Consider the following 18,320-nt stretch of genomic DNA (forward strand, 5'->3'; position numbering starts at 1 on the left):
TTTGAATGTCTAGTCATTGAGGGTGACATAGTCCCCACTTGATCAACTGTTTTACACATCTTCTCTGTACACTCTCCTATTCTTTTGCCATTGCCTCTTTTCACATTAAGCAAAATTGTGTATAATTAATTTTTTAATCCATATATATATATATATATATATATATATTTATATATATATATAGATATATATATATATATATATATATATATATATATATATATATATTATATATATTATATATATATATATATATCTTGATATAGCAGTTTGAATGTCTAGTCATTGCGGGTGACATAGTCCCCACTTGATCAACTGTTTTACACATCTTCTCTGTACACTCTCAAATTCTTTTGCCATTGCCTCTTTTCACATTAAGCAAAAATTGTGTATAATTTAATTTTTAATCCATATATATATATATATATATATATATATATATATATATATATATATATATATATATAATATATATATATATATATATATATATATATATATATATATATAATATATATATATATATATATATATATATATTTTATTCTCAGCAAAGCATGGAGAATCCATGGAAGTGACATGATAGCAGACCTAGAAATTGTTTCCATATAATGTAATATGAATTGAACTGAATGACTAAAGCAATTATTCCCTGAATACGGTAGCCTTGCAGATACAAATTACAGCAGTGTCTGGATCACCCTAAATTACCAGAGAGATACTGGCACATACAGTAGTCTCCCTGCAGCATTTCGTGTCACATACTTTATTTCCAACAAAGTCTTTCCAGTGAATAATGATATTCATTCGAGCACTTTACAGTCTTTGTTAAAGAGCAGGTCTATCCTTGCAGTTTTCTTTGCAATCTGATATTCAAATATCAGTTACAGCAAAGAGTATCAGAAATTTGGAAATCACAGTAGGCATAATTGAGCCCGAACAATATGCAACATACAGAATCGTTTGCCAATCTTCTTGGAAGTAAACACTGCTTCATTGTTATTTGGAATACGTACATCGTTACACCTCTGTCTTCTTGGCTAAAAAGTCGTCTTTATTGCGCTGTACTTAACTGTTTCTGTTTTCTGATTGCTGTCGGCAGTAATTGTGACGGATCATTGGCTTGGCCATTTTCAGCCAGCCAAGATAATAGATTACAGTAAACTTTTTCCTGAGTGGGCTATTCTTGGAGGCTTTTAATGCAGTACGTTGTTTCTTACAAGCTATTACTTTTGAGATTGCTATTGTATAATAAAGGTTTGTATGTATACCTATCCGTTACATTTGCATTGTATTTCAGATGAATCTGACACCGTTCTTTCATAAAGCCGGTTGTTTTCTATGGTGTAATTTGACCTGTCATTGAAATCAAAGCAAATTGCAAAAGCACAGGCTAGGATTTCTGTAGGCATGGCATGCATACATACACTGAGCCAACTTTTTTCTAATTCTGACCAACATAAACATTTGCAATGTGAAAGCAATTTCCTAAGTACTCACTCAGGTTCTGTTAGTCTGATATATATTTTCACAATGGTAGAGATAACAATCATAGTATCATCATTTTACATGTAGTGATACATTTATTTGTAAGTAATATGGATTTTTATTTCATAATGTATTTCATTGCCTTTAGAGTAATTTTTTTACCAGACTGATTGACTCATTACTCCAAAAGTTAACTTATTGGTGGATTTCCCTAATGCTTTCCTTTTTATATTACAATTTATAAAGTTTAACCTTGATTTATCAAATCTGTATCTTAATGACTCTCTGGTGTACTCTAAAAATTGTACTTCAAGTGCCACTACGCAATGTGTATGTTTCTGGTATTAAAATACCATTGACGGATATTTAGGTGCAGTGAAGAGACGACAACTTCAGAAGACTTTGAAATTGAATCAAAAGCAATTTTCCCTTGAATTTTGAATTCAAAATAGTTAGCAATTCACAGCTTACATCATTATTATCCTCAAGTTGCTAGACTTGCCCAGTATTGTAATGACTTGGATATTTGAATTTTATCAGCAAGGCAGAACTGCTTGAATGCTGTGATATTGGAAATGTATTGTAGTTGTACATTACGATTTGGCCCCTAAGTACACAGCTGTCTGAGCTATGTGAATTGGACATCTAACATCTTTGCCTTGCAAAAATTGAATTCAATATACTCGGTAGTTCCAAAGTACCAATCTGTTCAAGGCCTAGCGGTAGAATATGTTGAAACTGCATTTGATAATTGGAAATGCAGTGATTCAAAATGTCTGTCAATCTATGTCGGTCATACAAAACCTGCAACCTTACTTTCAATAAAATGTGACTTACCCAGGTGTGGTGATGCTAAGAGTCACATTTTTCTAAACAAATTTCAAGCTCATCAAATGATGAAATCTAGAAGCAAGTCATCAAACTCTACTCTTTTTATGTTGAATTGAACTGAATGTTGAAGTCAATGCTGCCGTGATACAACACATGGCTAGATGGTATTATTAAAAAATGAAAATTAGAGTCTGATTGAATTGCATTTGTAGTGTTCAGTCACATTTGGAATTGTGATAGAATTTAACTTTTGAGACAAGGACTAGTTCATATATAACTAGCTTGTAGGATAGAAATAGCATCATTTGAAAGGATGTTTGTTATTTTCAAGAAAATGTCTTAATGATCCAAACAATTAGTTCAATTTGCTTTATTTGTATTATCATTGATCTAATCAGACCATGATTATGTTTGCAATTGAAAGCTTGTCAAGTCTACTACACATAAATTGTTCATGTGTTATCTTCTATATGTGAAATGTCAAAGTGCATGGACGAAAGGATATGAATGCAAAAACTTGCATGTACTTGCTAATTTGGTTTTTTGAGGAAAAAAGTTGAAATAGTCAAAACAATATTCTTAAGACTGTGGACAGCATGCTGTACATTGAAAAAGACATGATTGTATGTTTTGTACATACTGTCTGGGTATACATACTACAATATGAAGCTGAATACAGATAAACAGTTAGCTTGTGGTGATAGGTTAAATGGAAAAGGTGCATCTTAATATGTCCATTGAGTTGTTGACATCGACTGTGTCACAGCTGCCATGGTGTGAAATATGTATGCCGGTATTAGTTAGTTTAGAAAGCAAAATGAATGATGAAAAGCTGTCAGGGCCCCAGGGAAGTAGCAAATGAATTTGAAATAGGAAACCTTATTTTTAATATTAAAAGCTGCATTATTACAGAATGATGCAGTTACTACTCTATCAATTTTTCATAATTTCCAACTTTGTTGTGAGCTATGCCGAAGTGTACTTATATTTTCATTTCTCACAATGTATTAATATCTTCAATATTGAAAGTATACTTGATTCAGCTCCTATCTGAACATAGAGCTAAAATTTTAGTTCCATGATTGGAACTAATCAATATACTAAGTATGTTGAATATTCTTTCCATTCTAGTTTTTATTGAGAGAACACAATTTACATGTCATTCAATATCACACATTGAAATTCACCATCAGATATGATTGCATTATCATCTCTGTACTTCCTCCAAATCCAGGAGGGTGTTTATGTATAGGAAAGAATTTGATAGAAAACATTGAATTTCAGATTTAAGATAAAGCAGGCCTAAATCTGTTGTTGACAAAATTTGATCAGGTCTCAGATATTGTGAAGGTTCACAAAAACAAGTCCGGAGATTTATCAGAAGGCATATTCAATAATGACAAATTTCTGCATCATGATTAGAAGACACTAATGCTATGGAGAATTTTAAAAGAACTAGAAATTGCATAATTCAATAAAAGAACCGAATTCAGGGTATGTAATCAGGACAGGATTCTATAATCCTATAATCGTAGCTCACAGGCATTGTATCCATCAGCTTTCTTAGTCTCCATAAAAAATGACTGCCTTAGCCACCATTCTTGTGGTGAACATAATTTTTTTGATTTTAAAAATCTTATCAGTATTTTATGAAAAGTGGCCACAACTTAATTGATTGGTGGCATTTTGGATGAAATGATTGATATTTTTGCCTTGAGGTAAATGAAGGCTTAAATGCCAAAATATTTCCATTTTCAATCAGCCACCAACATGAAGCTTGTCAAAAGACTTGTCAATTCCATATTTCTCATTATTTTTTCCTCCATAAACTTGCTAGTAAATTATAAATTAGTTGTTACAGCTTGTATAAATCTGTTTTATTTCATATGAAATACATATACCCACTCTGTTCAACTGAAATGATCTTGATTGAATTTTCTCTTAAGGATGTGTTAATTAAAACTGCCAATCTGAATACAGATGTTAGTCCATGTGCCAACAAAGAAAGTCAGAGAGAGAATATTGACCCTACACAGCAGATTCAGAGCTTCTGTGTTCAAGCTGTGTTCTCACTTCCATGTCTGTGATTATCCAAGTAAACATGAACATTATTAAAGAACTAAAATTACTGTTACTTGGTTCATAGTACATATTTTTCTAAACCGTTTTTCTGTGGAGCAAATATGATTTAATGGACCAAAATTGATAATATGCTGTTTGTATTTATTTCAGCATTCCACCTGACTGACAAACTTGCCAAGATCTTCCCAGAGAGTTGTCTATTAATTCTACTCGGCTTGGTAGTTGGTGTCATCATCTACTTTGCTGCTAAAGATGTTGTTGGACAGTATACACTCAGCAGTGACACATTCTTCCTGTTCTTGCTTCCACCAATCGTCTTGGAAGCCGGATATTTTATGCCAAACAGGTCATTTTTTGACAACATTGGAACAATTCTTCTCTATGCAGTCATTGGAACACTTTTTAATTGTTTCTGCATTGGTGCCTCGCTGTATGGAATCGTGTCGCTGGGATGGGTGGACGTAGAAATGGACCTTTTAGATTGTCTGGTGTTCAGCAGTCTTATATCAGCTGTAGATCCCGTAGCAGTACTAGCCGTTTTTGAAGAAGTTCACGTCAATGAAGTTCTGTACATTTTAGTGTTTGGTGAATCTTTGCTCAATGATGCAGTCACTGTGGTAAGTAATTCATCATCAAATGAGAATTTTGTGTTTCCCAACAAATTTTGTCTTTCACACAGTCTTGTACACGATTTGTCTTAGAAATATGTTTTATAGTCTGTGTTAAATATGCTGTACATTTTATTCCAAGTACATTTCTGACTGAAAAAAGTATGGAAGGTTCATGTTGAAAATTGTTCAGTGTTTTATCCATGGTGAATTTGATAGTATATACCGGTACAATTAGTTCTGACAGTACCTCTATCAGTCAAAAAATGTCAGATACTTGTGGAAGTTAAAGATTGACTCAGTTACTCAGCTGATTGAACTATCCATGGTTTAGTATTTATGTCATGTAGTTCATTCATCCATTGATTCTTTCAATATGCAAGTTGTCCTGAAGCTGTGAAATCTACATATTCATTCCATAGAGGTAGACACTGGAGAAATCAACTCACAGATACATTTACAAGGCATTAGCCTGGACAGGACCTTGCTCTAAGGCATGCACTTAACATTTGATTGTATTTGAACAGATATAAGATTAGGTAGTATTGCATGGCTTTGCCTACTTGACATTCATAGAATTCTGCTCAGATGGTCAAATGTGGATCATCCATGGTTAACCTTTAGTTGAACCTGAACGGAAGACTGAGGACATTGAAAGAGTTTCATGACTGTCAGTGAAGGAAAGCTATATATCTACAGTCTTTCTGTTTATGGAATAGTAATTTTATAAAGGACATATCACAACACAAATGTGCAATATGTGCAATAATACAAATAACACAAGTGTTCTACGTAGTCAAAAACCTAGTATGTACCCATATTGTTCTAGGAAACAAATCTGGAAGTATCCTAAACAACATTAAACTTAATCATGCAACAAAAACAAAAGCGTGTATAACCATAAAGCTGTGTGTAAGCATAATTCAATATTACTGTTTGTTTTTCATATCTTTTTTGAATTCCTGACTTCGAGCAGTAGAAAGAAAATTATACTAAAAAGCTTTAGTCATGTCTACATTAAAATACACTAAAGCTATCTTGATGGCATGTTGACATGTTTCAGTCAATTTTTCTGGTGAAGAAGAAAGTCCTGCCTATCATGACCATTAAAATGATAAACTCTTGACATGGTAACTGCCGTGTCAACATTTGATTGCAGCCTCTGTCATATCATGTTGTGATTCAGCCTACATGATGTCTTCTTTATATGCTGTGCATAAACTCATGATAAAACAAGTTTTTTTCTGGCTGTCTCTCAGATTTGTCAGTCATTTTTAACAGGTCTATGGTGCTAAAGTTGAAGTAGATATATTTCTTGTTGTGTTGTTTCATCTTTATAACTCTACACTGGTGAAGTCTGAAACTCTATTGGACAAATTGCAATGCAAATTTTATTCAATTCTCAGAAACTCTTTTCAACAATTTCTGATCATAATGCAAATTTAAAGATTACAGGTAGTTGGACTCTCAAAAAGAGTTAGTATACAGCTTTAGGACTAGTTATGGGGTTTCAAAGAAATAACATTCGAAGTGATGTTCCTGCAGGATAAAAATTGACCAGTTAGGATTATGATCACATCAGCAGTATTATAATTTCTTGGATTCAGCTGGAAATGCTATCGACATGTGAACAAATGTGTTTGTTGCATGCCCACTGAATGTAATGACCAGCAAATTGACACTCTCATGATTTAGCGTGTTGTGAAGAATAGAGTACGTTACAGAAAGGTTATCATGGATGACTGCAGTTGATTACTCCACATTCTGATAACATGTTTGAAAAATTATCCTTGAGTTGTACAGCAATAATAACCCTGCTTTGCAGTTTCTGCATGTGTATCAGCTGGTTGTCAAAAACTCGATGTCTGCTCAGATGTGAGTTTGGGAGTAAAGTGGCATTTCATCCGCAAAAGAAACTTAATCTTGGAAACTGTTCAGTTGCAGAACTTGCAAATCAGGTTTCTCTATTGCATTATCCAGCTACAATCCTGCAAGCAGAATATTTCTCTGATGTATAAATGATTGTGAGTAGAGGTTTCACCCAAGATCAACTAAATGAATGAGAGCTGTTGCGAGAAAAATTTATTTCAGAAAATCCACTCTTTAGAAGCTTTCAAGAAAGAGCTGATACTGGAAAAATTTTCTTTTAAGAAAGTACATATCTTGAAATAATTTTTTTGAGATAATGGAATACAAGTTCTCCATAATTTCTGATCTTCACACAATTGGAACCGGGGATAATTGGATGGTTTAATCTGTAAATGTAAGCTCATCTGCTTTTCTTTTTAAGTTATACCCGGTATACTTGTTTTTATGGGTAATTTGTAATATTGCAACATTCAGCTATAGGGCACATAACACTTTTGAGAAAACTCTAACAATAGAAGAACCAATTATCCCAAATTAGTTCCAATCGTGTTTTTAGCTCATATTTGGTTTGTATATAAATACCAAAAAGAGCTTATATGATGAGTCGGTGGCGTCTGTATGTCTGTATATTTGTGGGTATGTATGTGCGGATGTATGTCGTCACACGCAAAGGCTCCCATACCGCCAAAGCTACCATCTCAGTATGTGGTGTACGAGGTAGGTAGATGCATAGGTTGAGATGTGAATTTGTTCAAATGAGCACGTCAGTGTCAAAAATGTGCAAATGAGGTAAGAAAAAGGGAAATCCTGCAAATGTGCAAGAGTAATGGCATACCAGTGATTGAAACAGGCTATCATGATTGAGTCTTCCTGTCATTGTTGTATGAACTGTTACATATTAACAGACCTGCTCAAACCATAGACAGTAGAGGGGAGGAAGACCGTCAGTAGGGGAGGAAGACCGTCTATGGTCAAACTAAGAGGGGCTAGCTACCTTTCTGCTATGCATGTTGATAAAGTTGACCTCAAGTACCTAAAGTTTCAGACCTTAATTACTTTTGTCATTCTTGTTTTCTGGTTTAAATATTTCTTGTTGTTTTTCTGGTTGTACTGTGCAGAAATCATTGTCTAACATCAAATTTTCCTGCACTGAACAGATAGAAACAGCATTTATTGTTGATCTTTGGTACCCATACTGGTATATACCAATTCTGATCAAATTTGAGCGACACTGTATAATTGCGGTATTTTTTCCACTATGCTTTGTGTAGTATCACTTTTAGAACTGAAATATCATATAATATTCACCACCTTCTTTCACTGATAATCAGAAGTTACTAATCCCTTCAAATATTACATCATGAAAACCAGTGTTCGCGGTGACTTTTTTCTCCTCGCGTACGGCATACGCATTAGTCTGCTAAAATTGCGTAATGGCTGGATTTGAGTGCGTAATTTCACTTCCGCACTCGATTGATGAAAAAACTGACTGTAAAATATAATGTTCCGTTGAATAAACCTACACTACATATTCGGATTGTACGATGTAACATTATTTTAATGAAAACAGTTTAACGAACAACTTGAACAATGTTGATTCTCAGAAACGTAACAGCGAAGGGTATACATGCGACTGTCAAAACACATCGGGCAACCCAAAAGTTAGAGTTATGGTAGCTTATCCAGACACTTCTGCAGTGTTCAAAATTTATCGGGATTCCGACGAGCTCTACCGATGAATCATTTTTTCACGGACTCGTTGAGCAAAGTTGAAAGAAAACAGATTTGTATGCTTCGACGCCATGCTGCATGTGTGCTTGATCAAAATTTGGAACAGCGAGACGCGATGATCGTGTGCGGTTGGCATTATATAATTTGTCGCAAGATTTCTGTCAATCACTCACTTTGTGTCATAAGTTTCAGGAACTATTGCTCGCCTGAAAATTAGCAACGTAATTCATAGGCACAGCTGACATGATAACGTGCCTAACGTGATAACCTGTGAACTTCGATGCCGATTTTTCAGACAACGCCCAGAGAATCCGAAACTTTCCACACAAAATGAGTGATTGACAGAAATGTGTTGCAACAAATTTCGTCTGGTTGTCGCCTAAGCTCAGTCGTGGGGAGTACTTTCGGTGTTATCCTTGGCGTATAGAAAACGCATAACAATGAAAAAAATGCTTAGGGAGTCAATTTCAATGCGTAAATATGCACGATTTTTGCGTAAACGCAAACTCTGAAAACAGAAATGAAGGCTGGTCTTGATTCAGACTTCAGACAATTTTATCTTTTTCAGTAAAATTGAAGAGTATTCCTTAATATTATCTCTTGACTGAAGAGGCAGCTGTTCTTTATCTCAAGCGAAGTATAAGAAATATGTATATTTTTCATTCACAAGGATAGCATTACATTCCAGATGAATATTGGATCTAGACTGACAATTTGCAAGAAATGCAGAGATCTGGAATTGAAGTGTGATCACAAATGAGAAGAGATGTGAAGCATGGCCAGTGGTCATTTCCTATCGTGTTAGTTACCCCTCAGTTTTTCAAGTGATCGTGACTGAGTATAGTAGAATTATCACCTTTCCTGGCCAATTAAAGACACCAACACATTTCTCGCTCACATGTCACTGTTGTCATGGTAACTCAATAAACTTGTAGGTGACAGCCATCTCCGAAGGCAAACTTTCATGCATAATTTATTGAGAATTTACCAAAGACCTTGTGAGGATTATTATTGAAAATGGGAACTCCAGTGCAATCCTTCAGCAAATTAACCCCTGTAATGGGTAAATGACAAAGTGAAGCTGACACCTCTCACTGACACAAACAAAACTTAGATGTTAATCTGAGCAGTAACTAAAGTTTGTTGCTGCCAGCACATTATTCCATATTAAATTGACATGAAATAAAGTGTTCTTTTAATTTTGTTACTATTATAATTGCATTCTAATTTGTAAAACAGATGTTATAATACTGTACAATATTTATCTGCATGAATATGTGCTCTGTCTCTGACAATTGTACAGTAACTATACTGACAGTGCCCATTGAAATACACCTACCGTACATCTGTAACTAATGGAGTTTGACTGCACAGTCAATTTCAGTATCAACAGCTGTTTTTATAAACAACAGGAAAATCTGACACAGTGGTGTTTTTAAACCCCAGACATCTCATGATCAGAATTTCAGACAATGTCCAATCAAAAACTATGAACAATGTGTGAAATAATTCCATTCAACAATAATCTCACTGGGTAGATTGAACTTTTGCAGCACATATTACGGTATACCTTGTCTCAGTCTGTGTGCAATCACAAAACCCACTGTATCACATAGTTTATATAGAAGTGCTATTTTTAGTCCCCCACGAACACCGTCCGGGGGACTTATAGGTTTGGTCGTGTCCGTGCGTGTGTGCGTGCGTGCGTGCGTGCGTCCGTCCGTGCGTGCGTCCGTCCGTTCACGCAGATATCTCAGAGATGCCCGAAGCGATTTCATTCAAACTTGGTACAAGGATTACTTCATATGTCATACAGATGCACGTCGATTTGTTTTGTGATACGATCCAATATGGCTGCCAGGCGGCCATTTTATTACGATTTTTTCATGTACAGAGCCATAATTCAGGCATGTTTCAACTGATTTTATTCAAAGTTGGTACAAGGACATTGACCTATGTCATAGCTATGCACGTCAATTCTTTTTGTGATACGATCCAATATGGCCGCCGTGCGGCCATTTTGTTACGATTTTTTCATGTACAGAGCCATAACTCAGGCATATCTCAACCGATTATATTCAAACTTGGTACAAGGACATTGACCTATGTCATACATATGCACATCAATTTGTTTTGTGATACGATCCAATATGGCCGCCAGGCGGCCATTTTATTACGATTTTTTCATGTACAGAGCCATAACTCAGGCATGTTTCTACAGATTTTATTCAAAGTTGGTACAAGGACATGACCAATGTCATAGCTATGCACATCAATTTTTTTGTGATACGATCCAATATGGCCGCCGTGCGGCCATTTTGTTACGATTTTTCATGTACAGAGCCATAACTCAGGCATATCTCAACCGATTTTATTCAGAGTTGGTACAAGGACATCAACCTATGTCATACACATGCACATTGACTTGTTTTTGTGATACGATCCAATATGGCCGCCGTGTGGCCATTTTATTACGTTTTTTCATGTCCAGAACCATAACTCAGACATGTATCAAGCAAATTTATTCAAAGTTGGTACAAGGAGATTGACCAATGTCATACATATGCATGTTAATTGTTTTGTGATACGATCCAATATGGCTGCTGTGCGGCCATTTTGTTATTTTTCATGTACAAAGCCATAACTCAGGCATATTTCAACCAATTTTAATCAAAGTTGGTACAAGGACATTGACCTACGTATGTCATACATATGCACATTGATTTGTTTTGTGATTCGATCCATTATGGCCACCATGTGGCCATTTTATTACGATTTTGTCATGTCCTGAACTACAACTCAGACATGTATCAAGCGAATTTATTCAAAAGTATTTTTATCACAGACCTAATGAAGAGGACTCTATCCTCTCTGAGGACCTGTAATCAAAGCACCCATTAACAAGTGGGGACTGTGTCATCAACGATGACTTGTTCAACTTTACTTTCGCAATTTGACTTAAAAAAGTGCATGATATTTGGACAAAGGGATTAGTCACAAAATACTGTCTTTTATATCTTCACATTTCATACACATCTCAGACCGAACATGTACAATATACTTTGGGAGATAAACTGCAGCATATTATTAATAACCTTTGCATATGAATATACTGCCACCTGGTGAGCTACTGTATGATTCAAGGAGTATATCATGCATTGTACATCCTGCTTTTTGTTGTACCTGACAACATGATTTCCGAAACACAATGTCCCAACCTCCACAAACACAAAGAGACAGAGGTTCTGAATGAATCCCAATGAACTGTGAAAAATAATGTACCCTCGCCTCCTCCACAATCACTGAACAGATGTTGCCAAAATCATCATCAAAATGTGCATCCTCTTATTGACCTCTCGATGCTCTCTAATTACCCCTTTATCTCAGAGGATGTCACGGTTTATCACATTGTAATGTGTTACAGGTCACTGCTCAGCCTAATAACAGCTCAATGCCAAGAATGTTCTTCCAAGCATGTATGTAATGTGCACACAAATGTCATTAAATAACATACATATTTTTAATACACATGCAGTTTACATATTTGTTCTAGGTTTGATACAACAACAAAGTTTGCATTAGTTTATCTTCCAGGTTTTATACCAACAAAAGATACATTGAAACAAGTTCAGATCAAATTCTATACTTGTATTAATATTTCTGAAAATACACAAAACTATTACATTAAATGCTTCTCATAAATGTTATTTTTTTCATTTCTTCAAGCAGTAATTAACAACAGATACTTCTTTTTACTGGGAGTCAAGTCTGCACAAGGGAATAATTTTCAAAGATAATGAAAAACCGTAATCTGGGGAACTTTCTGAAGTGATTCACTTTCAAAAATTCCAGCCTGATCATTATTTACTGATCACTTATCTGGGCAGGATAAAGAAATAGACAAACACTAGTTGAGCTGCTATATGTTTCAGTTTCATACAACATCACAGCCCCAACTCTATCTGGTTTCCTACCTATATATGTCCTCACCTTGAAACGTCTGGCATCATTTGCAGCCTGTACAATTCTGAAATGTCTTGACTTTCAACTCTGTAGTATAATGTATGTCAAAGGTTTGAATGAATCTGGCAGGTGGTCAGTTCAGTAAGTCATCAAACATACAAATCTGTTCTCAGAAATTACAGCAAAATCAAGTCCAGGAAATAACTCTTATAAATGACATTTTTTAATATGTGTGATTAAGTCAAATCACAAGACAATATCACTTTTATTTCCACTTCTATTTTAATGGAAATGGCAGGTGCATGTGTTTTTTGTTTAATGAAGTCTATCTCCAGGGATTTCACATTCTTGTTGAGCTTGTTCTTTTGTTACTGTCCGTCAATACTTGAATTGTAGTGAGATGTGAATGTTACTCTATCAACACAAACCAGGCTAAGTAAAGTGTAACTTTTAATTCCTTAGCAGGCAAAAAGGCTTGGTGCGCCTGTAGTGCTAATTGTCATATTTTGAAAGTACTCAATGGAAAGTTTGATGTCCAGTGTCCTTACAATGGAGAAGTGACTGCTATACTTAGGATAATGTATTGATATTGCTGTGCTATTAAGTTTGTAAACATGTTATCAACTTATCTTTTTGTAAACTGTAGATGGAGCTGTGACTGTTATCATTATGAAATCCAATCATACACAACATCACAGACCCCTACTTTCTGTTTCTCAAATCATCAGACTGATTGTACATTTATTAGTAAATATCAATTTACTTGAATGATGATCCATCACACCATCAGAATTACTGATCTGTAAGAGGTTAGATGATAAATGACCACACAATGATTTAAATGGTGTAGTCTGAAACACCTTTCAGTTGTGAATTTCTGTATTCAATTATGGGCCTGGCCAAAACCAAAATCAGCAAAATTGACTGAAGGCAACATAATGTTAGCAGTATGTTTTGTTTGTTTCTGGCACAGTCCACTTTGTGAAAACAAAATGCATAACTTTCGTAAATCTGCATAGTCCATATCTGTCTGCACAAGGCTAGACATATAATGATTGGCACTATGATACTATGGCACTATCATAGCATATGGCGCCATTCTTTGGTGACAATTCAAACATTGATGATACAATTATGATGTTATTTTGATGTTTTAACAAAAGAGTGTACTGTAGATGGTAATAACCTGACAGTATCCAGTCGACAGATGTAATTGAATAACAAAAAATGGCAGGTATCCATCTGTTGTATGCAATTGATCTCTGTGATATACCCATTTGAAAACTGATTTACAGCTGCAACAATACATAGCATTTCAGTTACGCTTCAAGTGCCATCTACTTCTGTGGGCTATCATCCATTAGGTGTACAGAAAATGAAAAAAACATTATGTACCGGTAATAAAAGTATACTAAATAAGTAATGTTTAATGCTTTGTGCAATGACTCTGTTCCAGACATGTTTCAAAAACTTGACAATGGTTTGTAACCATTTGGGTCCTGTATGGTCTCTAGCGTCTGTGAATTTGTTTTGAAGTAGATCTTGTAAAATTAATGTGGCTTTCAGAGAAAGGAATACATGCAGAAACCACAGACAGTAGAGCAGAAGGAACTGTCCTTGCTTTCCACCATTAATAGTGTAGACATGAATAGTTAATGTTGAAATGTGTCCAACGACCTTTTATTCATACTTTCAATTTATTGTATGCTTTGAAAGTTAATTTCAGTGACAGATGGGATTGAGTCAAAGACGAAAGACATATATATATATATATATATATATATATATATATTATATATATGTATATAAAAATCTGGAAAGTAGCACTAGACGGCAGTTTATGGTTTCTATAATGACATCCACGTAAGTGATCTAAAGGCTGTACAGTTATTCAGGTATTGAAAAGATTTATCTGAGCTTAACCAGGTTGTTATTAAGTTATAGAAATATGCATATTGCAAATCTCAATTATTATAATAGTTCCTTGAATTCAGTTTTTTAATTTCCTCTCTTTTATTATTGATTCTATGGACCACTCTAAATCACAACTTCAATCCAAGACATGAGATGTGACAGTGATCTCTCCTTAGTAACTGTGGTTGGCCTTCAGCAATCAAATTGTCCAATTCCTTACAGTATTATCAACAGGCCTTGAATTATCCATGCTCAAGCTCCGTCTTTGTATGAAGAAGAGAATTTTTCTGATTGCAAAACGTATCCCACTCTGAAAATGGAATGTGTACAATGCCAGCAAATTAAATCCTTACTATTCTTACAAATCCATCCTTACAAGGTTTGCAACTTGCGTCAGATGAAATTTCAAATGTGATGATCTACGTCACAGAAAGGTTTATCTATTTTTACTATTTTGTTGTAAAAGTAATATTAATATTGGCGATGCTATGTTTTCCAGGCCCCATTTCACATAGACAGACAGACAAAGGATTTAATGTTCACTATTAATTTTGTCAAAATTTACAGTCTGTCAAAATAAAAACCACCTGTTATAGTTATGTCTTTCTTGAACAAAATAAAATATTAGGTCAACAATAAAACTGTGGTCTGAGAAATGCTGGTATGTCTAGCCTAGGTTTGGGTATTCAAATTGGAGTGAATTATTGCCACAGAATAGTTGTATCTGCTCAGAAATTGTGGAATATACCAGTATATTTTGTCTTCTTTTCTGACCAGGATTGAATCCTAGAATATTTTGATGAAGATACCAGTCCTAAAGTAGGTCAAAGTAAAAGCTATAGGGATATAATAACTGTAGTTGTGTATGACTGCATACCATAGAGATTCCCCGTCTGCATAATCAGAATTGCTCTCACAGATATCTATCCAGTTTGTAATGTTATCACTTCAGCCAAAACCTTCAACCTATTTCTGAAGTCATGTTACAAAAATAATTCTCCATATAATGCAGTTCTATCAGGGGTGTCAAGAAAGGTGTTGCATAAACCTATGCTAAGGGATTCCTGATTTCCTTTTTTCTTGCACGAGTTTTGAAACTGAATTAATTGCAATTGACATGAGAAGTAAATGACATGATTTATATTTATAATGGACCCTGGAGCTGAGTCATGGGACTGTGGTTATAACAGTCTTATTTGTCACTATTACAGCTTGACATCAGTACTACACAAGCAAAAATTATTGTTAAACTTTTAAATATAGAAGGATTATTTGCTTAATTATTTTTTTTTCAACATGCTGACCTATTTGGCCTCTACTATGAATTACAGCTAAACATAAGAGATGTTAACTGACATTCTAATTGAATGCTATGACTGTTTGTCAACTTTTATCAAACTGTTTTCCCATGTTATTGAATGCTGCCCTCAGGATTTAATACTTCAGCTGAATTGGAATGTCAGCTGAGTAATGAACTCTTTGTAGGATGAGTTGACTAATGTAATTTGTACATGTCTCAGTTGGAGATTCCACTGTCGTTTCATCATGATAACACTGCATGTATGCATTATCAACTTCATACTGACATAAAATTTCAAAGGAGTTGTTTGGTCTCTACTGAATTTCACTTCAATTTTTTTTGTCTTCTTCAGACTTTCAGACGTTCGTTTAAAGATGCAAGCTCCATCATGTCTTTCATAGATCCATCAACTTAGAGTAATTTGCACATGAAAAGTCAAAACAGGACGTGTTTATAAATAATTCATAATGATATTGATGTTATCGCTTACTATACGCTTTTAATAGATGGATTATGGAATGAAAATCGCACTGAGTTGATGTGGCTACGTGTAAATTTTGAAGACTGTGAAATTTGTATTCCTATTTTGGTTTGCATTGTTTGTGATATTTTAGCAAACCAGATAGATGCTGTTACAAAACAGAATAATGTACAGGTACTGGTATACTCTCAGTACTGATCAACTCAATATACCAGTACTTGTCTCTCAGATAATGTTCTATATTCAACACCCATTCAAAGACATCATATTGTTCACCTGTTTTGCAAGATGAACTCATAAATCAAACATTTCATTTTTGCAATTGACTGCAATCATAATTAACCAAAGTAATTAACGGATTATTATATCAGAGACTGACTCCCAGATATTCTGCTCCAGATAAAATGCACCTCATCTTATCTTTGGCATGATGAAACCTGATCACTCATATGCTTTGCTTATTACAAAAATGATTATAAAATTATAAAAAAGGTTCATTAAGCGTATGTATATAAATGAAATTTTAAGAGAGAACTGAGTGTAGCTAATGCAGGAATATTTGAATGCTACTTTGCTTATACGCTGGAATCTAATAATGGTATCATAGAAATAAATTACTTCTTTAAAATCTAGATGCCTTTTGAAATGGATGAATTATCGCTAATTTCCTTCAAGGATGGCAGAGATGGGGTACTTCTATACACCAGCAAGATGAGCGTGTTTGTAGGTGTTTGCACTGTGCATTCATCGGCATTCATTGAGGTGTAATAATGAAGTGCAGTGATAGAAGCTGAGATTAAACCAGAAAGGAAGACTATTAGAGATAAAATAAAGGCCAAGGTTAACAGCAAAATGGCTGATGGTTTATCAGCTTTATATCAACCTTCATCACAGCGCTGCTTTGTAGTTTTTCCGAATAATAATCAGTGCGTGTGTGTGCACTCTTTCTGAACACTTTATTTCATCACACAATTGCCTTTCATTGGAAACAAGTCATTCCGCTTGTCGTTGATCGTATCAACTTAAGATGACATACGGTATTTCATCTGTGTAAATTTAAGCGTAAAAGTCGGCCTAATTTAATGTCCCAAGGAACGTAGTCCACGTCATAGACAATTCATGATGGTCAAATGGTAACTTGTCATTTTAATATAAATTGTGGTTTAAATTTGACCCATCAGACCTGAAGTACGGCTTTTTTGTGAAGGATCTTGCAGTGCTGTTTGTGCAGTGGTTTGTAATGATAGTATGATTATACAATGTGAACTAAACTGTGCAGCTGACATAGCAATCTCATAATTGCTGGTGCTTCTTTCTGAACATCTCATAACAGTCTCTTTTACCTATTCATGACTTGAATTGACACAAATTTTCTAACAAGGCCATTTGATTCTGCATCATGCCTTTGCTGATAATTGTGCTAATAATCACGTTAGTAAGAGCTGAGAATGTATGGCAGTGTAATTTTGAAATGCACCATTCCTTGAAACAGTGGAGAATTGAAGTGGTTTGCTGGTGACTGAATAACAATTGTATGTCAGTCGATTGCTTTCATTACTTTCTTGATCTATCTGATGTGAAAAAACTGAGAAAGAAGGGAAGCTGTCAATGATTGCAACTCCTCCTATAATTCAATAACTAAAACATTTTTATAAACCAGTAACTCATAACTTTTAGTGATTTTTTTTAGGTCAATCACAAGGTCATATTTGGATTTCAAAGTAAATGTATGTTGAACACCTACTATTTAGCTTGTCACCAAAGTGTCTATACATGTGAAAATGCATTGTTATTGTTTACTTTTGAATTCTAGTCCGGACCAGAATTTACTTATCAACAGTCTACACATGTAGAGGCTGATGAGCTGAGAAACTCAATATTGTGTATCTTACAATGTGTTATGCTTTTAGGAGTAGAAAAAGAGATTGTACCGGTAGATGACATTAAACACACAAATAGTGAAGAAACTCATCAGAAGTTACAGCTACTGTCCCTTTAAAAATAAAATATTGTAGTAGTGATAAATTGCAAAACATCATTTGTACTGAAGATA

General features: G+C 34.6%; 1 protein-coding gene across 5 annotated transcripts in view; it reads left to right on the forward strand.

The window, feature by feature from the left end:
* Positions 1-18,320, forward strand: part of LOC139148427 (probable Na(+)/H(+) antiporter nhx-9) — a 93,449-nt gene that overhangs the window by 29,645 nt on the left and 45,484 nt on the right. For all 5 annotated transcript variants that reach the window (XM_070719889.1, XM_070719888.1, XM_070719885.1 and 2 more), the window contains exon 2: positions 4,552-5,018. In XM_070719889.1, coding sequence (XP_070575990.1) covers positions 4,552-5,018 — 467 coding nt within the window. The remainder of the gene's footprint in view (positions 1-4,551; positions 5,019-18,320) is intronic.

The sequence above is a fragment of the Ptychodera flava genome, chromosome 13 (assembly GCF_041260155.1).
Source record: "Ptychodera flava strain L36383 chromosome 13, AS_Pfla_20210202, whole genome shotgun sequence".
In the NCBI taxonomy this organism is placed as follows: domain Eukaryota; kingdom Metazoa; phylum Hemichordata; class Enteropneusta; family Ptychoderidae; genus Ptychodera; species Ptychodera flava.